Raw genomic sequence first — 26,696 nt, forward strand, 5'->3', positions numbered from 1 at the left:
GCAGGGGAAGGACACTGCCCTATTTTGAATGCCCTGAATCCCATTCCCCACCCCTTGCTTTACACCAGAGTAGGCATGCTAAAGCCAAAAGGTTACTCTCATGTAAGGGGGTCATGTCCTGCCATGTGTTCTGGGACAGGCTTGGGTGACACTGACAGATTTATCAAGTGATACTGCTTAACTCTGAAGGGAACTGTAGGGAACTATGTGTCTTAGGCCATGTCAATCTTGGTGTTAATCCCCTGGGCTGGAGTTGGCAATTATCCCCTGGCAATATCCCCACCCAACTGGTATCTTTATGCTTTATGCTCTGATGTGGAGAGCCTGGGTTTGTTATGGTAATGCCTTATTGCTTGTTTATAATCAGAATGTAAACATGCTATGTAGTGGCTGTGCAGTTATTTTGGCACCTGGGTGCTGCACAGACTAGATGTCTCTAGCTTTCTCACAAACTGTTATTCTGTAGGAATGGACTTTCCCCACTCCTTTACGGGGACGGGGGTCCAAGGCCCCAGCCCCTCAGACCGACAGCATCCATGACAATTATTTTGCCTGTACTGTGACTCTTTTCCGATGCTCCTGGTCTTTCCTCAATGAAGACTAACTTCAGTATTGTTCCTCTGCCTGGGACTCTAGTCAGTGGGTTCTGAAGGGAACTGTGGATTGCATTCCTTGGGTCGTGAGACTATGACAGGAGGACAATGTAAGTGTGAACGGATCACACCAATAGTGCAATCATTTGAACCAACGTGATACCCATGAAAATCTAAATAAATAAATCTAAATAAATAAAATCCAAAAGGCAGCTGCAGACTGGAAAATACTACAGTCTTTGTACTTGGCTATTCAGCAGTGGAATAAGGCTGCCTAAGGAGGTGGTGAGCTCCCCCTCACAGGCAGTCTTCAAGCAAAGGTTGGATACACACTTTTCTTGGGTGCTTTAGGATGCTTAGGGCTGATCCGGCGTTGAGCAGGGGGTTGGACTAGATGGCCTGTATGGCCCATTCCAACTCTAAGATTCTATGATTCTATGATGATTTTATGATGATTCTATGATTCTATTCAGGCCAACACAGGGCTACCCAGATGGCTTGAAACACAATCCTAAGTATGTCTTCCCCGAAGTAAGTCCCACTCTATTCCATGGGGCTTATTTGGAGGGAAGTGTGCTTGGGACTGCAGCGCTGGAGGCATTCCAAGGCCCTGTCAGTCTCCCTGTGCTGTCCATCAATGTCAAGTTCTAGAATTCTAGCAGAGGGAGAAGAGTGCTCTTTGAAATCAGTTTTCAGCCACGCATAACTTTACAAACGTCTGTCTTGTTTCCCCTCTCTTCATTAATCACCTCTCTTTGAAACCGAAATGCCTGAGTCCCCTGAGCCTTTTCTTGTAGGTTGATAAACTTTTTCGCTTCACAAAATCTATTTTGAAATCGGGTGGGGGATGAGGTGGCCCAGGAAGAAGAAGTGTACAAAATATTCTAAATGTGGCCACAACATGCTAATGGATCATTTAAAAAAATCTAATGAATGACACTTGTAATTAACTGGGAACCTGCAGTTTATTTTCATGGTCTGTAGTGTGCCCATTTCATGAGCCACAATTTTTAGGCACCAAATGGATCACTTTAGTTTGTCATGCACTAGAAGCCACACACCCCATGCTCGAGACACAAAATGTACACAAGATTTCTGACTGATTTTCCTCCACCTGCCCTTCAAGTCTGGTGAGGATTGGATTTATGGGGCCTGAGTTATGGCCCCCCAGGAACATGACCCAAGAAAGTGCTTTCTGGGGAAATGACAGGCACTGGTTCAGGAAGTTCATGACTGCATGGAATGGACTCTGTGCATACTAGAGACATTAAGCTTGCAGGGGACCTCCCTCGATGTTTCTCTACATGCCCTCCCATGTTATGTGCAGGTCATGGCCCTCAAATAAGATGCCCCAGGGAAGTACTTTGCGGGGAAAGGTCAGGTGCTGGTTCAAAAGTGTACAGAATGGGCCCCCTGCAAGCTGTGCACACCAAACACACAGGGAACCTGACCCTGCTGCCCACTCCTCTACAATATCTCCATGTTGGAAGCAGATTACATTTCTGAGGTCCAGTTACAGACCCCCACCAAAGTGCTCTTTCTGGAAAAGATAGCTGCAGTTACTGGAGTCTATGGAATGGCTACGGAAGAAGCCATTGACACCAGACTCACAGGGAAACTTCACCTGGGCAGCCCCCAGACTGGAAGCTTTGACATTTTGGAAACATTTTCATTGTGCGGAAACAATCTGTTTGGAAATTCATGAACTTCCACTAAACATCAAAAAGCCCTTGAATGTTCATAGAAGCTCAGTGCTTCAGTTCATGAACCCTGGACTGTTAGAGCTGGTTTGTGCCCATCCCTACGTGAGTTAATTCTCATAGCTACTCCAAGATTGGGGGGGGGGGGAGAATACTGTATGGAAAAGGAAAACTTTTGATCTAAAATATTCACCTCTTTCCTTTGATAATTCCCTAATGCACAGACAACATTAAATAAGAGGCATCAGCTGGTATGATTTTAATTCATCCTGTAAGAAGTTGCCTGAAGAGACAAGGCTGGGAGCAACATGGGGACATCCCTCCTTACAGCACCTCTGCCACGGCCCATTTCAGAATTCAAAAACCTTTAATAATTCTGCCATCGGGGGAATACATTTAATCTCCTTCTGCTGAAACAATTAAAGACTTTGGAGTGATTATAGGCAACTGAGGCTGCAACTCTACAAACCCGTTCCCAGAGCAGCCCCCATTTAATAAAATGGGAGTTCCTGTTTTAGGCTTGATCCTATAGAGAGAAGTCCTAAGAGGTCTATTCAGAATCCTACTTGGTTCCATTCAACAGGTCTTACCCCCAGGAAAGTGTTCTTAGGATTGCAGCCTTCATGAAATTGAATTAATATATTTTTATTGGTAAAACATATCATATTAGTTAAATACAGGCATCAAGGATTTAATTTAGAATGGAAAACATAAAAGTTCTCCATTCAAACTCTTCACTGATATTAACTTGTAGAACTATCACTAAAATGCAACTATTTAATAAGGACGGAAAATCTCTCTCTCAATCAGGCACACAGAGATGCAGTCCTAAAAGTATTTCCTGGCATCCCTGAGAAGCAAAAACTTCCATCATGCGCTTTTGCCTCAGGAGAGAAGGATGACGTGCAGTTCCACCACAATCCCATTTCCATGCCCTCCTGCAGGGGACTGGCCGGGCAAATGATAGGAAAGGCAGGGCTAGAGTCCCCCCTCCCCTGCCAGGAGCAGGCTGGGAAATGTGCCTGGGAGGTGGCTGGCTAGAAGGGCAGGAGGAAGAGAGAAGGAAGAGGGAGAGGAAAGGAGAACGGAGGTAGGGCAGGGGATGGAAGACAGGGAGGACAGAAGGAAATGAGGGTTACCTGTCTGGGATGAGCTATGTTGTTTGCTCTTTTGTCTATCTGAGCTGCAAGGATTTGGGCCTAGCTCTTCCAGGGAGTCCCTCCTCTCCATCTCTATCAAGCAGTTCCTCAAGTGCAGAGGGTAGATGGGCGAGGGCCACGCTGGTGAGGCAGAGGTGTGTGAGTGCTGGGGGTGGGGGGCAGGCAGATTCTGGAGCTGCCATGGTTGAGGGAGGTGTGAGAGGGGGCAGGCTTCCTCTACCAAAGGCCCTCCAGGACACTTGTCAACCAAGCAAGTTCCCCTGCTCCTGCTAAAGCGGTTCACCCTCCCCTCCCGAAAGGCCCAGCTGCTGTCAAATACTCACGCTCCGTAAGTGGGGATGGGAGGTGGTGGAGGAGCTGCCCGAAACGTGTTGTAGACTGTGCGGCCCCTTCCTCGTAAGTGTGCCCCTCGGTATGCTACGGCTGTCCCTGTGGCTGGGTATGGGAAACCTGTCACTGCAGGAGAGAAGGAAAGACATTCCCATGAGTACTGCCCAGGAATAGGCCAGAACACATTTAAACATTTAATGTCCATTTTTGGGGGCTGGGTGAAGGGGTTGGCAGACAAAGGATTTTAGACGTCTCCCAATGGGCTGCAAAGGAGGATTTGCAGCCCATTGGGAGACATCTCCCCCTTCTCTTCCATCTCTGACTTATGCACTGACCTGGAATAATCCTTTTACTCCCAATCCTCCTGCCCCCCAACATGAGGTCCCCAGTATCACCATGCAGTATCTGTCCTACTGAAGCCCTAATTCTATCCATCAACTCCCCCTCTTCCTTTCCCCCTTGGTTTTCACCAGCAGCAACAGACAGCTGCATATTAAGAACAAGAAATAATTAGGATCTGCTGTGAAACTCCATGGTCTTCCCAAGATTCCCTAGGAGCAGTTCTTGCCCAGACTTTACCTGCATAGAACTCAGGGCCATAGACAGTGCCCACTACAGGGTTCAGCTTCCAACCTGGGAGGGAGAAAAACCAAGTTAACATGAGAACACCCTTTAGGTCCTACCTGCTCTCTACTTCCATCCCTCCTTCCTGTATGCCTGACAAAGGGCTGGCAGCCTGACAAAAAGAGCCCTGGCCCTCGGGAACAATGGATGTCAGGCCCACTAGAGATGGAGGCTGAGACCTGCTAGGTCAGTTTCTTTAGCTTGTCTGGTCACTCTTGTCCCCCAGAATATATCACAAAACCAGGCTCTACAGCCACACATATCTTGCACTTCTTGAATATCCTCCACTTTCCAGAAAACAGAAATGGAGGTCAACCAATGTATCAAAGGGACTGCTAGTTTGGCAGAAATCAACCCCTCCCCAGTTCTGCCCTCCCCAACCCATTACCATTTGTGTAGGGATTAGCTGACTTCTTGTTTGTCATTACCCGTGCTGTGGCATTGTTGACCTGAGTAGATAAAGAGCAGAGAAAGTGTGTGATGGATAGGTAGGTCTTGGACCAAATCTTCTCGTGATATAAAGGGACTAGTAAAACAAGGAAAGTTTCAGGATTCACAAACACCATTTGGGATCCCGGATCAAATTCATCCTCATGGGAGATGCTCTGCTTCTCGACCCACTGACCGCTGATTACGATCGCCACTTCATTCATAATGTCCTCCACTTTTCACCTTGCAGCCCCTTGCAGAGCATGGGAAAGATGCAAAAGAGTTCAAAACCCCCTGTAGGCTTGGCACATTCCTGAAACTTCCCCCTACACAATCCCTGTGTCACATTCATCACTAACATGCAGGGCCCTGCCCAGGCTGCATGCACAGTGGATGTACCAGTTGACAGACAGACCATGCAATGCCACACGAGAGAGGACATAAGAAACCAACCCCAGAGCGAAATTGCAGGAGATCGAGTGAAAGAGAATGTCTGGATCACCACAGCACAACTTCCCTTCCACACAGATTTGGCTTATCAGAACGAAGCAACTCTGGTAGGAGCACCTTACACAGCAGGCATGATCCTTATGCAATAGTGGAAGCAAGAAGGGCCATGCTGGCTGTCCCAGGATAAAACTAAGCCATTTGTCATTTGCATTGTTTACATTTACCATTGAATATTTTAAATAAAGGTTGGAAGGAACGGAAGCCAAATGGCAAATCTTCCCTGCACAGCTGAAGCATCGCAAGAGCCCATGGCCGCTACAGCTGGGCCTTACTTCCTCTGGGTTGGCCAGAATGCCTGGCCCCCATCAGTAGTTGCTTGTGGAAAAGATCCCGCCTTCCCTCCCTCTCACCCTCTGGGCATGCAACATCCATTGGCCCGCCTGCTTGTCCTGTGAGGCTCAAGAAGAAGGGAGGCAAGAGGGGTGGGGTGGAGGAGAGCACACGTGGCTTGGCTTCTAGTGCCCGAAGCAGAGCAGGCAGTGCACTTGGCCGCACCTCAATTTTGCGTCCTTCTACGATGGTGCCGTTCAGCTTCTCCCGTGCCCGATCGGCATCTGCACTAGTTTCAAAAGTTACAAACCCAAAACCCTGTGAGTGGGGGAGAGAAAGGGAAACAGAGAGAGAGAGAGAGAGAGAGAGAGAGAGAGAGAGATGGGAAGGGAAGGGAAAGAGCAAGGAGGAGAAAAGGATGGATGGAGGGAGGGGGGGAGAGAGAGAGAGAGAGAGAGAGAAAGAGGTAGGTGGGTGGGAGGGAGGGAGGGAGGGATGGCACAGAAAGAAGGGGGTGAGTAAGGAGCAGCAGAGACAGAAACTCCCAGGGCCTGGGAGAAGAGACAGAATGTGGACTTCCCAAACCACCCAAGGGCTGTGGGGAAGGGGCAATGGAAGGAGAATGGAATAGGGTATGGCTGGAGAGGAATAAGGCTTCCGAAGAGGTGATAGCTGCAGGTCAGGCAATGGCGGGGTGCCGATCACACCTGCAGGCCATGGGCCCCTAGAGGGCAATGGATGTAGGCATGTTCTGGGCTGTGCTACTGGTACTTGCAATGGAATCCATCTAGACCTGGATTGCTTTTTCTGGAAGATGAAAAGAGGCCATTGGAAGACGTTTTAAGGGGACTAAGTGCCATTTCTGAAACTGACCAGGACTTGGAAAAGAGGCTCACAGTGTTGTGCACCAGGGCTGGCGATCCCTTTTTTTATCTATATTTGGCTGTAGCCGATTACCAAATCCAACTCTAGAATATACTAAATCCATTGGTCACGCCCTGACTGCTAGTTCCCTGCCTGCCCCTTGGTTCAGAAAAGAAGTAGGCTGTGGGTGCTTTGCTTTCCAGGCGAAGGAGAAGCTGTGCTATTGCCTGCATGCAGGGGGAGTGGCAGGGCAAGGAAGCTACCTGCATCTAAGAGCTCCCTTTTGCTCGGTGCTCATTTGCCTGAGACAGAAGCAGACCAGCCTCTCCCCGCCCCCCTCCCATGGGGCTTTGTCCCTATGAGGCGGCAGTAACAGAGCTACCAGCCAGCAGCTGTAGCATACGTGAGCATACACTTTGCTGATCTATTGCAGCCGCTCATAATGAAAGAGAGGTGCATTCACAGCACTGTGAGAGTCTTTGTAAAAGATATCTGTCTTTTCCTGAGAGTCCTTTACTAGTTGGAAGGAATCTGAAATCCTATCAAACTCTGAATGTCTCATAACTGCAGGGAAATAAAGTTCAGGCCGTGTCAAAAACGTTTTGGTGTTTGTTTCTTAAAAAGGCAACTATAGAAGCATGCCGGTATTTGAAGCCTTCAGCCTTGTGTGCCAAGTTGCCCTATGTAAAATACTGCTTTTCCTCTGCGAGAATGATTACTCATTACGCCACGATCGAATGCTCTTCTCCTGCTTTGAATTGCTATGGTTATATAAGCTTGCGGCTGCTAGTTTATCACCTTAAAAAGTTATGCTGTTATGAATTGAGGATTGGAAGAATGCAAAACCTTTACAATAAGGACCATCAATTCTGCATCTCAGCGTTAAGGTGGAAAGTTCATGTCAAAAGGCTGTTTAAAACATGGCTGCGGAGTTGTGCAGGTGGAAAGGGGCAGCTAAAACACTTGGGCAACTGAGGCCCTGAGAGGCAGTGGCAAAGAGAACGGGAGGGACGGGAGTCAGTGAGTGAGGCAGGAGGAAGGGTGCGAGGGCAGGCGAGCCCACCGGGAAGAGGTGCCCAGGTGGAAATTAAGGCCCTACCAGACACCGACAGGTTGAACCCACCTTGGAGCCACGTTCATTGAAAATGATCTCAACATCCAGGATCTTTCCAAATTGCTGCAAAGAAGGGCAAATGGATGGTGAAAATGGGACACGGGCAAACATCCCCATTGCACTCTGTCTTAGCATTGTGGCCTCATCTGCTTCGATTCACTCACACTCCCTGGGCACTGCACTCAGGCAGCGGCAGGAATCAGAGGCCAGTCTCAGAAGGGCAGGGGCCCAGGCAGAAGCATCCTCAGACCTGACGCCTCTTCTCTCTCACGCTGCCCACTGAGTCCCACCTCCATCCCTCGGGAGCCCATCCACAACAGGGTGGATCCCTCAGCATTTCAGCATCACCTGTGCACTTCATGTCCCAGCACAGAGAGCCACTCAGTTTAAAAACACGCTCGGCTAGTCGGGCATGTCACTCTGCCGGGGCCCAGAGTCATGAGAAATGGAGGGGACTCCTGACATAGTGTGGCGTAGCCCAGGAGCTAAAGCAAATCTTGGAGGGGATGCAGAGAGTGAGAGACCCTGCATGAGACCCATGGCTCTGCAAGGCAGACCTGCTGAGGATTCGCTTGTTTGCAAAGGAACTGTAGAGAGTTCGGTCAGTCAGGCTGCATGGGCTTGGGGACAAGCTTGGGTCTTCACAACCTCGGGTCTGCCTTTACCACTGCCAGGATACTTCCTGAGCCCCCTGGGGCACGCACGCACGTGAAAGCACTAGGTGTGGACGAGAAGGACTTACCCCAAACATTTGCCGCAGGTCAGGGTCCCGAAAGCGGAAAGGGATGTTGGAAACATGTAACCGTTTGGGCTGCTGCTTATCGGAGCCGCTGTCTGGCGGGTGTAGCGTTTGGCTGTCTGTCTGTGCCGCTTCATCTGTCTGCTGGGGGAGGGGAGACATTTCCACCATGGCTTCAGCACTGTTTCAAACATCAGCATACAGACATGCTTCTTGCCACACTTTGCAATGGGCAAATAGGTGCACAGGCATGAGTGGGTGGGTTCTACTGGTCACAGATGGGTTTAGAAGGGGGGGGGTCAGCCCTTCAGAAGCCTGACCAGGGGCAGTCATCTGCCGACATGCCTGAATATGACTTCTTATCCTTTAATGACAGATAGAGCAGGGGTCATGCAGGAGTGGCCAAGTGGCGTCACTTTCTCGAGGTCAAATCTCCTCTTGTTCACTCATTTGTCTTTGGAAAACCACAGTTCCTCCAACTCCAACTGCAGCATTTAATGCACTGTGAGGCACTTCCGAAGTGCAATGCCTGTAGGTGAGACAGTGTGATAAGGGCTGGGACAGAGCAGATGCATCTGTGGATGGGGAGAAAGGGTTGCTGGGCTCTCGGCTTCCATGGTGGCTGGCTGGCCTGACACGTGGGGAGCCGGAGCTTGCTCTCCTAGCTGGCTGGTGGCAAAAAGCCAGCCTGGCACTCGGGGACTGAGGAGCAGCTTGGAACTGCACACTCAGCGCTTCCTTGCTGAGCTGCATTACAACCACATCATTGGCAGGATGGGATTGGCAAACTGCCAAGCAGGTAGATTACAAGCGATTAGGGACAAGAGGGGAGCCAGGAAACTTAAGTGCTGAGCCACAAATGCCCATGGGGGCAGAAGGGTGCTACCATAGCCTCAACAGACCTGCCTCCTGCAGCACAAAGCCCCCGATTGTTCCAGCCCTCCCTCATATCAATTCTGGCCCATAAATTCCTGGCTGTCTCCCGGTCTCTGTCATCCTGTGGACAAGAGGGCTAGAGAGATGCAGTGTGGCCTGCTGCTCCTAACTGCCCTTTGTGAAGCCGTGCTGCCTGGTGGGCCTCATTTCCCTCCACCTATCCAGCTACCCGAAGCTTCTCCTGGGGCTTCACACCCAAGGCTGCGCATGAATTCTCCAGCCCCTTGCTTCTGTTCTGCGTTCGTGCAGAGACAACTGCCTTCCTTCTTCCCTGTGCGGAATGCTTTCCACAACTGCCCGGCACACGCCAGGCCCTCTCCGTGCCAAAGCCGATTCCCTTTTCGGGCTGTCTTCCCACGGAATCACTTACCGGTACTGTCTGTGTGCCCGCTATGGACTGCGTGCTGGCGTCAGTGCCCGGCTGTTCGGGGTGGCTCTGTGCTGGCGTGTAGAGAGTCAAGGCGTGCTCAGGTACCGTGCTTTGCCCTGAGTAGTCCTGTGCGGGGTGTGGGTGTGGCGGAGGAACATATTCTGCAGGGATGCCATTCTGTGGGGGTGGGGGGTATGTGGCTGGAGGGTAGGGCTGGGCCATTGCGTCAGGCGGAGCCGTGGCGTCCTGGTTGCCCTGAGGATACAGAAGGAGAAAACATGCTTACTCACTGCCCAAAACCTATTGAGAAATCGTCATCTTGGTCACGGCACATCAGCAAGCAGACTGAGGACTTCTTTCGGAGTAATTTTAGCTCCCAGCTATAATCCCTGGCTCTACATGCCAGTCAGTGCTGGGTTGTGCTAAAAGTGAAAAGGAAAGGCGGTAGTCCAAATTCTGCATCACGGAAGCCCAAATTCTGAGGCCAGGAAAAAAAAATCATCCTGAAGCAACTTGAGGACATTTGTAGCTATCTACCATTATCTTCATTTTCAGGGAACTTGAAATCTTTTGGCAAACACAGAGACAATCAAAGGAGAAAAAGGCCATGGGGTGGGCTGCTGGGAGGTAGGGAAGGCACAGAGAAGATGGTGGGAAAGAATAAAGCTCTGCTCAGCTCCTCTGGAAACTGCACCAGGCATTACCCATACATGTGATTTTTAAAAACAGCTCCTTTGAGTAGAGACTTGGAAAAAAAAAAAGGAAGCATAGGTTTTTGGGATGCTGGATTCTGTACTGGACAACAGCTTCTATGGCTAAATTAAAAACACAAGGAATGTTACACAGCCTGGTCATGGTATATCCGTGGAGGGATACGTTGCTCATAAGGCCATCTGCGGTCCAAGTCCAATGTATCTAAGAAACCACCTATCTGAGTCCTCCCGGACGAGCATTATTCTGGGCAAATGGCAGCAGGCTGGTGATCCCTTACCCCAGAGGGTGCATCTGGCCTCTCGACCAGGGCCAGGGCCTTTTCTGCTTTGGCCCCGGCTTGGTGGAATGAGCTCCCTAGTGAGATCAGGGTCCTGCCTGAACTACGGTAACTCTGCAGGGCCTGTCAAATAGAGTTCTTCTGCCAAGGCTTTGGCTGAAGCTAGTGCATCCACTACATGCTATATCATAGCAGATTGACACACACACAATCTCATCATGGCAAAATTAACTACTTCTGGGAAACCGGATGTTCACACTTCCTGGACCAAGGAGGATGGAGGGCTTCTATCAACTGCTGGATGTTTATTGTTTGTTGCCTATAATTTTAATGGATTGTTTTATTACAGTGTATTTTATTATTTAAATTATTATATTGTGATTTGTTAGCTGATGACTGGAGACAACCTTTACTCTGAAATGTGTATGGAAACCTATCACCATTTTGATTATTGCTATCCAGTTCAGTATCCCACAGGCCATCTAGTTTCCCCACTCCTGGCTTCCAGCTGGGATCAAACTGATAAACCAGATTATCCTGAAATGATAAGCAAAATCTGTTGATTTATTCAAGAGGTCTGGATTCCTAATGTACCTGAAATTGATCTTTCTTCCTGTAAAATGTGAGCAGGTTCCAGAGAGAGAGAGAGAGAGAGAGAGAGAGAGAGAGAGAGAGAGAGAGAGAGAGAGAGAGAGAGAGAGAGAGAGAGAGAGAGAGAGAGAGAGAGAGATGCGCACAGAGAGAAAACATGGGGTTTACCTGGGCCCGTTTGCAAGATGCATTGTGGCTGGGATTAGTACTGTTGCAAGGTGGAGAAAAGAACTACCCTCACAAGCATTAGGCAAGTTTCTAAATAAATTCCTTCCTAACCTAGAACATTTACCATCCCCCTGCTGTCAATATTTTAGCTATGTTAGCATGTGATTTTTATGTCTTTGTATTTGTTGAATTTATACTGTGTTTTTCCTATACCAAATATTTTTTTGTTTAAGATTATTAATTTTCTCTGTGTGGGCCATTGGGGCCCCGGTGAGTAGAGCTCCCCATACTGGCTAATGTACTGGGTTGCACATTCCCCCTTTTGGAGGGCGCCGGATGGGTGGTGGGGATGGGATGTCCTTGTCCAAGTCAGACTCCTCCTCCCCGCTGGGGAAGGGGGGGGGGCATCCGCCTCCATCTCCTCCTCCAGTTTTGAATTCTGTTGTTCTGTAGCTTCTCCTCCCCCTCCTCCCCCAGGTCCCATCCGTCTTCTCCGCTCCAGGTAGTTTGACGAGGGGCTTGTCCCTGCAGCCAGCTGGTTGTTTTGCTGTTGGCCTGGGCATTGTGTGGGTGGCTCCAACACCCGTGGTTTCGGGGGTCTTCTGGGCAGGGTGGGGACGGCTGAGTATGTCTCCTGGCCGGGAGGCCACAAGTAGTCCAAATACTCAGGTTATTCTGAAACCAATAACCCATTTTTATTCCACAAGGCAAATAATTTTAACTCCACTTCTTGAAGAAGTTCGGAGGAAACTGAGGGGTGAGTCCAAAAAAGAGCCCTGTATGAAATAAGGAAGGAATGCACAGACTTCTTTTCTGTTTTAGGGGTTCTGTTTTATATTAACGGGCTTTCTACCTATCAGTCTGCACACGTATGAAGGCAGACTGATGGAAAAAATGGCCCTGGAAAAGGTCATTCCAGTGACCCTGGCCCTGCTGCCCTGTCTTGATTCTTTTGCAGCTTGTTTCCTTGGTGTTACAATACTAAGGTGACCCGAGTTGAAGGGACCGTAAGGTGGGGTGCAGTGCAGCGGCGGCAGCGGACTCCCTCCCTTGCTCCGACTGGGCTCACCGTTGCCTCCCGTGTACCTCTCCTGCGAGCCCGTCTTGTGTGCCTGCACAGCCTCCATTGGCGCAGGTCGGGGGGGGGGACTGAGGGCGGGCCTCTGCCTGATGCACCTGTGTAGGCCAGTCACAGGGCCAGCCAGGGCAGAGTGCCACTGCCAGCCATCCTGCTGGCCGGGGGGCAGGGAGGGATGGAGTCAAGGAGAGGGCTCCAGCTGGGCCATGGCCAAGAGGAGGTGGAAGCGGGACTTTAACCGGGCAGGACGCAAGACAATGTCCTGGAAGGTGTGAGTGTCGCGCGGAAGCCGGGACGGATGGTCAGCTTATACAATACGCTTCCCACAGTCGTGCAGTTGTTTTATTTTTTGTGTGTTTCTTTATTTGCATAGAAGTGGTATGGGCCCCAGGGCAGTATTTTCTCTCTACTGGCTGTGGCAAGGTAAGATTGTATATGGCACCAAAAAGCCATGCCAGCCCCTATGGGGTTGGTGAGTGGCTTTTCCTGCATCTCCTGCACCCGTTTTGGGAGAGCGCAAAGGCCGTGCTTGATCCTATGGAGCTTGTGGAGGGGCTGGACCCCTTCTCCCACCCCCAGCCTCAGGATCCTGGACAGTCTTAGAGGCCACGCTCTGTGTGCTGGGGCTGGATGGCAGGCCGAGCCTCTTCCTCCCTCCCGGCAATCCCACTCTCTGGCCCAGCTTACCTTTGGGAGAGGGCCAGCAGAGGGGGCTCTTCTTCCAGGAGCAAGGAGGAAGAGAAGGAGGAGGAGGAGGAAGATCAGGATTCTGGGGTGGGGCAGACCCATCATTTGCTCTCCATGAGAGCGTGGACTCTCCTGAGCGCCAATCCAGTAGGGTGTGAGTTGTCTGTATGCAACTTGAACTTTATTATGTTTAAAGAAATGATAAAGAAAGATCAGCCAAGGGCTGTGTCTTAAAATGAGGCTGACTTCAGCAGCCCCTGGATTCATGACTGGAGGCCTAACAGTAATTCAGCAGGAGCGGGCAGTACAGGATGGCTGAGCCCCCACTGTGGTCTCCCGTACCCTTCCGCTTGAGGAGAGAAAAATTAGGGTAATGAGAACATGCCTTCCCTCCCAAAGCAAAAATCAGCACACCTCTGACTTCTACAAGTTGTGACTGCCATGTGGGAAGCTGCTTGAAACATTCTCTGTACGGCAGCTGCTCCACATGAGAGTCATAACGTATGATCAGCTCATTAGTGGCTCTCTCACATTATGGGGTGGATCTTCTGAGATATCCCTGCCATTCGCTGCTGCCAGTACAGACACTATCTGTGTAATGGGAACAATCCAGAGGGCAAGGTGGGTGACATGTGACTGCGGACCTGTGGAAGGGTGTACGTACACACCCAGAGACCGACCCTCTTACAGGAACTCTCACACTTACAGCCCCTCTCCCTCTGAAATCACCATTTCTCTCTGCTGCCCACAAACACAGTGCTTCACACTTCACTGCTCCCCTCTGCCCCCCTCCCATGCCACACCATGTCCCTGTTCCTTATGCTGACAAACAGCCACAAACCCTTCAGCTTGGAGCCCAAGCACTGCTCCCAGATGCTTTATAGCCCTCACACAGCATTGCCTCTCTCTCCCTCCCTCTCTGGATGAAATACATCTGCAGTTCCCGGAGCAGAGACAGGCTTCTTAATTGTGTGTGTGGTTAATTTATGACAAAGCAAGATCACAGTGGGACAGGCTTGGGTAGGCAGCTTCCCCTGCAGGAAGAGAGAAACCTTTCCACCCCAGGCCTTGTCCATCGCATGTTTTATTCCCTGCTGTAGCCTACTAACTGGAGGATATCAAAAAGCCTTCTTACCAGGAACAAAGTAAGAAAAACACACAGAGAGCATGAGGAAAACAGTTCCAGATTGGCAAAATCACTCAAGTACTACTCAGTTTCTTTCTGTACCGTGTCAGTACCTGATGCATTGGGAGGTACGGTGGGGAAACAGAGGTGCATCCATACTTAGACGACGCTACCTGAAACCACTTTGCATCAATCATCTTGTTTGCTGGAAAGGAAAGCATTGAACGGGGTGGGTGATGCGCCAGAAAAGAGACACAAATTAGGCTTCTCCGTTGGGGCAAAACGGTGGGGCAGCACGGATGCTTGATAGACCATTTCCTTCAAAAATGTTTTCGCAAATCATATGACACATTAAACGGTGCGAAAATTACGTAGCTGGATCCTAATTTTAGTAAGCTAAACCCAGTAATATTAACCTAAGTAATCATTTACTGCAGTGCAACTCTATGGCCTTGTCAGGCCCCACCTGCCCCTCCATGAACTTGCCTTCTTCAGCTGCCATACCCTTCAGCTGCCAAGAGCAGCAAGAGGCCTCAGAATGGGATGGGAGGGAGTGACTTCACTTCCAACTCCTGGCTGGGTCTCAGTTCTGTGTGCTTTGGGCTCCCCAGCATCTCTCCTCCTCAACCTCTGCCTATCAGCTCCTTACTACCCCCCTCCAGCCTTTGCAGCCTTGCCTCCCATTCCTTCACTCCAGATAATTTGACAACCCACCCCCCAAATTGGCTTGCCTCTCCCGTGGAAGCTTAGCTGGGGTGGAACTAGCTGCTGCCTTTCTAGAATGGGGGCTGGGCCCAATGTGAATGTCCAGTCCTCCAACAGCCTTCGCCCTGTCACTTCGGTGGCTACCAGCTGATCCTGGGCCTCAGGCACTGTAGAAGCCACAGCTTCCAAAGTCCATGGACTGTATATGGACCAGCACAGGTCCTGCCTCCATGCTCAGCTGGGGGCTGTTTCCACCGGAGCAGCTTTCAGGTGGTATCTGTTGATTCCATTGCTCCACTTTGGAAACCCAGCCAGGTGAACCCTGGGGGTGGGAAGTTCTGCCATTGCCCGAGGCTGTGGTGGATGCTGTCCTTATTGACTCTCTTTTGAGTGTCAGAGGGGCCAGGTACAACTGAGCTCAGACATCCCTGTGTAGAAAAGATCTCCTGAATTATTCAGTTTTGCATAGTTTGTGGAAAGACTGAAGAGTGAGAGCCTTCCAGACCTCCTCAGGCAGGCCATTCCATTAGGCGGGAGTCTCAATGGCGAAGGCATATCTGTGGGCAGTTTATTTTGTTCATTTGCTGCGCTGGTTCCTGCAGATCTTGTTCAGATAAACAAAGCTGTCATGGTAGTGCTTAGGGGAAGAAGTGATTTCAGATATGAAGGTCCAAGGCCATGAAGGGCTTTGTATATGATAGCCAATACTTTAAATTGAGCCTAATAACTGATGGGCCGCCAGTAGAGGGACTAGATTGGGAGTCATATGTCTGGTCCATCTAGCTCCAGGTAATAGTTGAGAGGCAGAATTCTGAACCAACTGGTGTGTTTCCAAATTGATTTTGAGTGGGGACCAATGTACAGTGCATTATAGCAGCCTCGTCTAGATATCACTGTGACATGGATTCGGGGGAATAGCTAAGCTGTATAAAGGTAAGGGGCTATCTTATGAACTAAGTTGAGTTAGGATAAAGTCTTTTGTACAGCTGCATTAATTTACTTCTCCAGCAATAATCCCAGCAAAGATCAGCTTAACTCCATCAAAAATGGAGAGCACAATACTCTTCATGATCTCTGCCTTCACAACCAACATTACCTTTGTCTTTCCAAGGTTTTGTTTAAGTTTGTTCTCTGTAGCCAATTCACCATAACAGCCAGGCAGGCATTTAGGAATTCTGCTGTACCCCCAGGAGCCTGGGGGATATCACTCACGTTTTGAAGACAACCAACCTCAAAGCTGGGAATTATTTGCTCTAAGAGCTTTCCATAGAGCAGAAGTCCCCAAAGTTTTTGAGTCTGCAGGCCCATTTGGAATTCCAACACAATATGTTGGGTGCAACAACAGAATGGCTGCCACAGAGCGGTGGCTAGAAGAGGTGGAACCAGCCACAAAATGATTGCCACAGCTTAATTTCAGTAACACAGTGTAGATATTTATGCTGTGGTGGCAGCTGCTTCCTAAAAACATTTGACAGGCACCAAAAACGGCAATGGGCACCATGTTGGGGAGCCCTAACACAGGGATTAAAAAGCATGGGAGACAGAATGCCACAAGTTAGGTCCCACACTAGTGATAACTGGTTTCCAGTAGCTGACTCTTAAGAGTCTGTTCTGTGAGAAATGATTTGAACTAATGCAAAATCTTTTCCAGGAGAGGGACAGAGAATCCCTAACAAATGCTAAGCAGTCCACACAGTGATAAGCATAATCCTTTAAAGTTAAAGAAAAAGGCCTAGGAATTTTTAGCGGGGCAAAGAATACCAAAGTCTGTAATTGGTATTATGTGTTTTGTGCTAATTCCCAACACACATGTCATTTGTGCTTTCCATATACTTGGAACAGATGCATCATATGGTTTTATGAGAATTGCTTTTATGGGAAGTGAGGTTTGAGACATCATATTTAACTGGAAAAGTTCACTGTGGTGATTGCCGTGTGCCATGATCTAGATCTATGAAGAAAACCTTGACTCTGACTCTGGTAGATGTAGTTCAGTGAATGCACAGGCCTTTTTGTCTTTCACACTCAGCAATGGGATACCGTTATTCCTATATGCACGATGCAGGGGAAAATCTTTGGATTGTGGCCACAGAATGGGAAAGACTGATCATTGCATGAACCATAAAAAAACAGGAATGGGGTCGTGGGAGGAGTTGGGACTCATTTCCTAACTGCCAATCAGGTCCTGCCCCTGATTAGCCATCCATCCAATCAGGTAGCATGTCCTGCCCTTGGCTGCATCCCGCTCCACATTCTTCAGTGGGGAAGAAGGGCCAGCCAGGTGGTGAATGGGAGCTGGGAGGGAGGGGGAGAAGGGTTTGGGATTTCAGGCCAGTGGGGGGAAGGAGGGAGGGAGAGTATCTCCGCTAGCACTCGTCCCCACCCTGAGCAGCCCCGGCTGCGGTCTCACCAGGACTTGGCAGGGCTGCCCGAGTAGGGGAAAGAGGGAGGGAGCCCATCCTCACCAGCACTCCCAGTGCCCCCAGCAGCCCCGGCTGCAGCCTTGCCGGCCGCTCTCACCTGGTGGGAGGGAAGGAGGGAGAGACCCAGTCCCCGCCAATGCACTCACTGCCCCGAGCAGCCCTGGCCACGCCCTTGCCAGGCCTTGGCAGGGCTGCCTGGGGGGGGGAGGGAACCCACCCCCATCAGCACTCTTACTGCCCTGAGCAGCCCCAGCCTTTGTCTTGACAGGCCACAGCAGGGCTGCCCAGGTGGGTGGGGAGAGGGAGGGAGCTTGTCCCTGCCAGCACTCCCACCATCCCCAGCAGCCCTAGTCGTGGCCTTGGCAGGGCTGCCTGGGGGGGGGAGCAGCCCACTCCTGCTAGCCTGAGCCACCCCAGGCGCAGCCTCACCAGTCCTCAGCTGGGCTGACTGGGGGAGAGGGAAGGGAGCTCATCCCTTTCAGTGCTCCAGCCAATCTGAGCAGCCCCAGCTGCAGCCTCGCCAGGGCTACCCAGGTGTGGGTGGAGAGGGAGTCCGTCTAGCGTACTCCTAAATGCAAGGACCTTTGCCCCTAGTCCTGAATAAAGCTACTCTCTATGACTTTTGGAACTGTATCTGGTCTAGTATTATCTCATACCTTCGGCAAACAAACAAATACCTCTTCCCTCCAATAGTATGGGTTAGAAGCCAGCTAAAATATTTCAAAAGAAAGCTGTAATTTTCAAGACTTGAGTCATACAGATTTCCACAATCTTGGCATGTCCTTCTATTTGTATGTCACCTCTTCTGAAGGCTTTAATGTGGATGATTTTGTTTTTTAAAAATAACAAACCCACATACTGCGTTCAGGAAACATTTAGATGAGAAACATATGGTAGATTTCCAGTATGCTGAGATTCAGGAGCTTGTAATGTAAATATTGCCATATTATATTAATGGATATGGCTCATCCATCTCCTGAACTTTGTCCAGAAAACCGATCAGGTTACTTTCCAATTTCATTTTTTTTTGGTAAGCATCCCTTCCTTCTCACATTGTTTGATGGTGGAAATGGCATTTCCTCATCAGGATCCCCAGTTGCTGCTTCCTTTCCCTTTTGATATAACTGGTTAGAGTTAAAAACTAGCAGATCTATGTAGTGAGTATGAAGGATCCCATCCCCATTCCAGGTTTTTGGAACAAAAGAGTCTGGAAGGATAATTTGGAACTTGCCTGACTCTGTTTTTCCTCCCAAATAAGATGACCCTCCATTGATTGCATAGGTGCAATCCAGCACCTACCGCAATTAAACCAGAGTCTGTGAGCCTCCCAGCACTGAACACCAAAGATTGGCATGACACTCTCCTATAATCCAGAGCTGGAAAATCCATTGTTTTCTTCCCTTATTTCTTAATTTTCATAACTCCGACTCTGATTAAAATATTTGGTAAGCTTTTGCATCATTCTGGTTGGCCTCAATAAATTAAGGTATAATATGGATTTTGAGAGCCTCTTGTGGTGCAAGAGTGGTAAGGCAGCAGACATATAGTCTGAAAGCTCTGCCCATGAGGCTGGGAGTTCAGTCCCAGCAGCCGGCTCAAGGTTGACTCAGCCTTCCATCCTTCTGAGGTCGGTAAAATGATACCCAGCTTGCTGGGGGGTAAATGGTAATGACTGGGGAAGGCACTGGCAAACCACCCCGTATTGAGTCTGCCATGAAAACCCTAGAGGGCGTCACCCCAAGGGTCAGACATGACTCGGTGCTTGCACAGGGGATACCTTTACCTTTACGGATTTTGATTTTTTCTGGAGAGACAAAAGAACACCCACCCCAGTTATCATAGTCGCAGACCTGTCCTCCCATTCCATACCGAATTAGACTTTTGCTCTAGAAGCTTTCACAGAGTACAAGAAAAGAGGATGCAAAACTCAGGGGGGAAGGGGAGGACATCTCAGACACTGTTTTGGTAAAGTGCCAGGTTTATACATGGAAGATCTCCAGTTCAATCCCTGCCATATCCAGTTGTTGTTGTTTTTTTTAAAAAGGAGGTGGTAGGAAAGGCTGCAACCTGAAACCTGGGAGAGCCACTGCCAGTCCAAGTTGATCATACTGAACTTGAGAGACAATTTGCCTGACTCAGCATATAGCAGCTTCATGAGTTCATATGCTCAAGAGCAGGGGTAGTCAAACTGCGGCCCTCCAGATGTCCATGGACTACAATTCCCAGGAGCCCCTGCCAGCGAATGCTGGGAATTGTAGTCCATGGACATCTGGAGGGCCGCAGTTTGACTACCCCTGCTCAAGAGTCTGAAGGGGAAACAGTCTTCCTCCTTTTAGGATTTCCAAAATACTCTAGACTCCTTAATGTACTACCTCCTCAGGGAGTTAACTGAATGGCACATTGGGCTGGAAAGGTCCTGCTTCTGGGCAATAGAATTGTTTGATAAGCCACCCATTTGAAGTGTGGAACTGGTCACGGTAATATCATATCATAGAGTTCGAAGGGGCCAGACAGGCAACTTTGATTCCTCCCCCACACATCTTCCCCCAGATACTTTCCATACATACAGTTAGGATGGCCAGGTTGTTTTTATTTTTAAAGTACTGGACTTGCCATGAGAAATTGTGAATGTATTATGTCTAAAGCATGATCTTTGCCTTTGTGCTCACTAGCAGTGGATACTTTTGTACTTTCCCTTCTTATATTGTACTTTTATATGCTATTAAAGGCTTGTTGTTGTTGTGGTAAAGTACTGGACATACCAAGTTCAGACTCACTAGCCTGTATCTGAGTACAACTCAAGAACCTCTTTTTAATCACTAAGTGGATTGGGCACAAGGTACCTGAAGGGCCATCAACTCCCCATATAAACCTTGCTCAATGCAGGATCAGCCTAAAGCATCCAGGATCTGCCCAGTTGCTGTTTAAAGACTGCCAGTGAGGGGGAGTTCACTGTCTCTTTAGGCAGTTGATTCCACTGCTGAACTGCTCTAACTGAAACCCCCCCCCCATACATGTAGTTAAAACCCATTACCGAGGGTCCTATCCTCTGCTGCCAACAGGAACCTTTCCCTGCCCTGCTCTAAGTGACAACCATTTCACATACTTAAAGGCAGTAATCATGTCCCCTCTCAACCTCCTCTTCTCCAGGCTGAACATTCCCAAGTCCCTCAGCCTTTCCTCATAGAGCTTGGTCCCCAGGCCCTGGATCATCCTCGTCACTCTCCTCTGAACCCTCTCAATTTTGTCCACGTACTTTTTGACGGGAGGCTTCCAGAACTGCACACAATACTCCAGGTGCAGTCTGACCAATGCAGTGTACAGTGGGACTATGACATCTTTTGATTCTGATGTGATGGCTCTATCGATACAGCCCAAGACTGCATTTGCCTTCTTTGCTGCCACATCACACAGTCTGCTCATATTATCTTACAAGTATCCGAAGATCTTGTTCACACACACTGCTACCCAGAAGTGTATCTCCCGCCCAGTATGCATGCTTATCATTTGTGCGACGCAGATCTAGAATGTTGTACTTCTCTTTATTGATTTGTACCTTGTTCTCATTTGCTCACTTCCAGCATGTTCAGATCTTATTGAACTCTGTCTTCTGGGGTGTTTTCTACTCCTCCCAATTTGGTGTCATCAGCAAATGTAATGAGGAGTCCCCCTACCCCCTCATCCAGATCCTTGATAAAAATATTGAAAAGTACCAGACCCAGTACCGAGCCCTGTGGCACTCTTCTGCTCACCTCCCTCTACTCTGATGAAATACCACTGACAACCACTCTTTGGGTGCAGTTTTCTAGCCTATCAACCCAACCATCAGAAAATCTAGTCTATAGCCCTCCAGTTTACCCATCTGAACATCATGGGGAACCTTGTCAAAAGCCTTATTGAAATCTAAGTAAACAACATCCATTGAGTTTCCATGATTTAATAAGCCCATCAATTGGTCAAAGAAGGAAACCAGGTTGGTCTGGCAGGATCTGCTGGAGACAAATCAGTGCTAACTTCCCTGAATCAACAAATTGTTCTTCAGATGTTTGCAAATCACCCCATTTAAAATCTTCTCCATTATTTTCTCAGCAATTGATGTCAGACTCACTGGCTTGTAGTTTCCTGGGTTATTTCTTCTACCTTTTTTAAAGATTGGGATAACATTTGCTGTCCTCCAGGCTTCTTGTACCTCCCCAGATGATGGACAAGAGTTCCACAAGCTCCCAGAAAGTTCTTCATCCAGTGCAGCCAAGTGCCTCTTGACAACCTCTCTGTCCATGTCAACCTGGCAAGGCAGTCTGTAGCTGATGTCAACCACTATACACTTTGATTCCTTCCCCCACATCTTCACCTAGATACTTTCCATATATACAATTAGGATTGCCAGATAGTTTTGTTTTTAAAGTAGTGGACATACCAAGGCTTGGTGCACATTGTTTGTACTGGGAGAAGCCCCCAGTCCCCACGTGAAGCAGCAGCAGTAGTGGAAGGTGCTTTGTGCTTGGGCTGCCTCAGCACTGCTTCCTCCAAGCCCAAACAGTGTGCTTCAACGTGGCCAGTTGACCCAGACAGCCCAGTGTTTTCACTGACTGCCTACAGAAAAGTCTGAACAATACTGGTCCTTTAAATGTTGAGTATTTTTTTAGTATTTTCCTGGACAGTGAAGATACTGGACTGTCCAGGTCAATACTGGACACCTGGTGATTTGCATACAAGATTCATCCCTTCTATGCTCCAAAGGCCCCAGGCAACGAATTACCTTGTCCTTGTGAAAGGCAGGTAGAAGTTTCAGTAGGACTGCAATTTTAGATTCCCATAGCTGTCCTTAACTAGAGTTACCTTCCTTGTCTCTGGAGAAGGAAGGTGGGTTTGCTAGTCTACATGGCTCATAGATAGTAATGAATAAATCTTTTCAAATCGGGGGGGGGGGGTCAATGGCAAGGAACAGTAGGTGCTCTGCGATTTCCCACAGCTGCAACATCAGCAAGCTGATATTCTGCAACATCCCCAACAAAAGGATAATGTAATACCTAATGCACAACTTGGCAGCTTCTTCAATCCATCAGTTCGTATGCCAAGGAACTCCCACTTAATTAGGCCAGACGAACTATGGCAGGTATGACCACTGTGAACTTCCACAGCCGTGCCTACATTGGGAGGCATTTTTTGCGCCCACTTGGTGTACTGCAGAGGTACACTGGCTGCTGTGACGATGTGACAGGCGTGACTATATGCGGGAAAGTAACTCCATAGTGGTCAAATAAGCCAGAAAAAAACCCATAACAGAGGCCACAGAAGAGACTGGACTCAGGTTGCAAATAATATACATGCAGGGGACCATGAAAATACATTTCTGTGGGTTATATTGCTGGCTCCTGACCAAAAGAAATACAAAACAGGCCATGAACAACAACAAAAATTTCTTCCCGTTCACATAGTTACAAAAGATACTCGATTTTTGGGGTTTTCTGATGAGTAAGTTTTTATTTGCTCTACTTATTTTTGTTTTTTAAAGTATATGTGATAGGTCCCAGATTAAGCCTGGGAATTAGGAAGAAAACATGTGACTTTATGAGTTCTGCCTAACAATCGAACCCAGCTAGAACTGGAAATTGGATACAGGCCTCAACCAAAGACCTGGTGGAAGAACTCCATCTTGCAGGCCCCTGAGGAATTCTGAGAGCTCTGTCAGGGCCCTCAAATCTTCTGGGAATTCATTTCTCCAGGTTGGGGCCAGGACCGAAAAGGCCCTGGCTTAGGTCGAGGCCAGGCAAACTTCCCTTGGGCCAGGGGCCACCAGTCAATTATCTCCCATGGACCACTAGTAGCCATGCCTGGTGAAGGTGGAAGAACACAGAGAGGGGTACTCCTGTGACCTGGGCCTAAGGAGGAATACAAGATCACTCTCAGGTTCCTTGCTGAAGGTGTGATGTTAAGTTGCACCTCGGCCAAGGTGAGAAGCCAAACTTCCTGAGCTGTCCGCTTTCCACCCAGCCACAGGGCCTCCATCTTGGAGGGGTTGAACTTCAGGAGACTCTACTCCAAAATTCCAGCCACTGCTTCCAAACATCTGGTGAATGTATCTGGGGGGAATCTAGGCAGCCATCCATGAGGAGATAGAGCTGGATGTCATCTGCACATTGGTAAAAACCCAGCCCATAACTCTGAACCAGTTGTGCCAGAGGGCACTTATAGATGTTAAACAATGTGAGGGAGAACACTGCCCCCTGTGAAATCCCGCAGGGGACATGGAAGGAGCGTGATAACTCTTCCCCCACAACAACCTTCTGTGTCTGGTTCCAGAGAATGGACCACAGCCACTGAAGGGCTGTTCCCTGTATCCTGGCCCCGGTGAGCTGGTGTGCCAGTAGCTCATGGCTGACCACCACATCAAATGCAGCCCACAGATCTAACATCACAAGCCCAGCTGTACCGCCCCAATCCAGCTGGCATTGGAGGTCATCCATCAAGGTAACCAGCACCATCTCCACTCTGTGGCCAGGATGGAAGCCCAACTGGTATGGGCCAAGCATCGAAGTTTCCTCCAAGTATGCAAGGAGCTGGTCCACGGCACACTTTTCAACTACCTTACCCAGAAATGCAAGATGCGAAACTGGGCGGTAGCTGGCTGGGTACTGTGGGTCCAGCGATAGCTTTTTCAGCAAGGGATGAAGCACTTCTCCCTTCAGCGCCTCTGGGAACTCCCCGGTAGACAGGGAGAGATTGATGATCTCCCTCAGAGGGCCTCCTATCCACTGATCGCTGTCTTCAGCAACCATGACAGACAGGGATCCAGGGGGCGTGCCGTTACCCTTGCCCTCCCGAGCAACTTGTCCGCTTTGGTTTCTGAGAGCTGCCTGAAGCCTAAACATGTAGTGGGAGATACCCAATTGTCTATTCCTGTTTCATCAAAGACCTTTCAACCTCTTTGAGCCTGTTATGAAGATCAGCTATACCCCGTACTTTGTCTAACAGCTTCAAAAAAAGGGCCCTTCTTTGGGGGAGCAGGTTGAGAGGGCATCTGAGGCAACTGAGCCTCTTCATAACCTGGGCTGGCTGCTATATATTTTTAAAAACCTTACACCATGGCACTGAGGGCAAATGCAGCTACAGTCATTCAGGGGAGGGCTGAGTGAAGATGCATCGCCCTCATTCTGAATGAACTTCAGAATGAACTCCCCTGAGCCTCCAGGGAGGGCGGTATAGAAGTATGATAAATAAATAAATAAATAAATAAACAAACAAACAAACAAACAAACAAACAACTTCATCTGGCCCAACACTATTATTGCCTAGTTAGATTTGATTGGCTACATGAGACCTTGTTTCTTTCAAGGAGACAATTATTATTTTTTGTTTGTTTTAATAGCATTACAGCAGCAGACTGGGACTATGAAGACACTCGGAACTGATGCCAAAGAGGCAGGTACCTCTCACACAACCCACATGCTCAGCATTTCTCTTGATTAGTTAAAAATGATGTTGGCATCAGGGGCATACTGAGCCTATTTGGTGACTGGGGCAGGCGGGGCTAGATGGCATGGGGTGGGTGAGTGGGTAGGGCTTAGTGATGTGGATTGATTCAAAGCCTTTTTATAAAAAATGCATAAGTCAAGTCACAGTTCCTGCTCCTCAGCTCTGCATAATGATTGCTGAACGGTGCATAGGGTGGAGAGCATGATGCTGATAGGGGCTTATGGGAATTGTAATCCATGAACATCTGGAGAGCCACAGTTTGGCCACCCCAGCATGGGGAGATGGTAGGGAGGAAAGAAACTTAGATTTGCCACGGCTGAGGCAACCGCAAGCCTGCACTCATTTCCCGGCTCCTCTGACAGCCACACAACCTCCACCCCTCCTGGCCACTCCTGTTGAGGGAATTCTTTGCTTTTCCCTTCCCAGATTAGCAGACTCACTCATGTGTTGTGGCAGCCTTTGAAAAGCAGGTCAGGAGCCCAGGGAATGCACTTCTCCCTCCTCTCTCATCCAGGTGGGCAGGATCCCACCCCCATCTCCCAAGGTACTGAACCACAGGGTAGACCACAGGGGATGACACACATGTCACAAGGGCAGCATGAAAATGGGAATGGCCAGGGAGCTGTGCGCCAGGCAGGAATGATCTAGCCCAAAAGAGACAGAGAGCCCTGCTGGTTTTTAGTGGCACGGCAACACTGGCTCCGGGAAAACAAGAGAAGGCTGCTGGTGGTAAATAGTGTTGGAATATAACCAACAAATTATTTGGAACAGGCCTACCTTGTTGGGCTGGTTGTTGTAAACTGAAAGGTCCTGGTCATGTGCTCAGCAGAGACCCCTGGTGGTGGCAGAATAGGAATTTCAGTTGTTGCCAAAAGGCATGCCTGAGCTTGTTCCCACTGACTCACCTGAGTCTTTTCTTTTGAATGGGAACACCCATTTCCTCTGGCACAGGAAAAAGAAAAGCGAGGCTTTGTTCCCAGACACTCTGTCTTTGTCTGTGGCAGGCAGGCTCAGAGTCTACAAGGCCTCCTACATTTGGCAGCAGCACGTGAGAACTGTTTTTCCCCTGAAACTTGCTTAAGATTATGGAGCCCTGATTAGCAAGGCTGGCCAATCAGTGAGTATGATATAGTTGTTTATATATCTAAGCAAGTAAACTTTATTGATCATAAGCTTTCTTGTTCCTGTGCCTTATTAAAGCTATACCTGAAGGATCCATGGTAAAGTATATACCGATCTCTCTCTTTCTAGGGCTGATTCTTCACTTACTTTGTTTATTCTGTTGTGGATCCTGCTGAATTCAGATTGATTTGAACTCGGGTCTTCCTCTCCCCACTCCCCATTGAAACAGAAAAGTGTTCTGCACGTGGTTAGGGAAACTCAGAAGGGGAGGGGGGGGCAACAGGTCAGGACATGTATATTTATTCCCTGATCTGCCAGTCAGGAAGGAACCTGAAGGAGGCAGCCATGGAGGTTAGATGCCAGCTTAGAAGGAGCAGCCATCTCTTAAAGTCCAAAGAAGTGTACCTGAGAAGCGTGCTGAACTGGGTTTCTGGTGAGTGGGTGGATGGAGGTACACTGTCCAGCAAGCAAGGAAAAGAATGGCTTATGCAGCACAGCTGAGACAAGGTTTCATGTGTCCCCTCCCCAATGTCACTAGACCAGCCCAGCTGAGGTCCTGTGCCTCCATCAACTGGCATCTGGGGCATGTGCCATGGTTGCCATACCCTAGATATGCTACCAGTTAGCATGTAGGAGCAACCTAGTCAGCTACACGTGACAACAGCTGATCCTACCTGTAGTTATCTAACA

General features: G+C 49.0%; 1 protein-coding gene across 20 annotated transcripts in view; it reads right to left on the reverse strand.

Annotated features, from left to right (window-relative positions):
* The window catches only part of RBFOX3 (RNA binding fox-1 homolog 3), a 458,629-nt gene that overhangs the window by 10,211 nt on the left and 421,722 nt on the right, over positions 1-26,696 (reverse strand). For 17 of the 20 annotated variants that reach the window (XM_077328155.1, XM_077328150.1, XM_077328145.1 and 14 more), the window contains 7 exons: positions 9,640-9,894; positions 8,337-8,477; positions 7,604-7,657; positions 5,842-5,934; positions 4,796-4,856; positions 4,363-4,416; positions 3,777-3,909 (listed from right to left, as the gene is read on the reverse strand). In XM_077328155.1, coding sequence (XP_077184270.1) covers positions 3,777-3,909; positions 4,363-4,416; positions 4,796-4,856; positions 5,842-5,934; positions 7,604-7,657; positions 8,337-8,477; positions 9,640-9,861 — 758 coding nt within the window. In that variant the 5' untranslated portion in view covers positions 9,862-9,894. The remainder of the gene's footprint in view (positions 1-3,776; positions 3,910-4,362; positions 4,417-4,795; positions 4,857-5,841; positions 5,935-7,603; positions 7,658-8,336; positions 8,478-9,639; positions 9,895-26,696) is intronic. The other 3 variants (XM_077328143.1, XM_077328159.1, XM_077328139.1) reach the window with 2 other exon arrangements.

Source organism: Paroedura picta, chromosome 3 (genome assembly GCF_049243985.1).
Source record: "Paroedura picta isolate Pp20150507F chromosome 3, Ppicta_v3.0, whole genome shotgun sequence".
Taxonomy (NCBI): Eukaryota; Metazoa; Chordata; class Lepidosauria; order Squamata; family Gekkonidae; genus Paroedura; species Paroedura picta.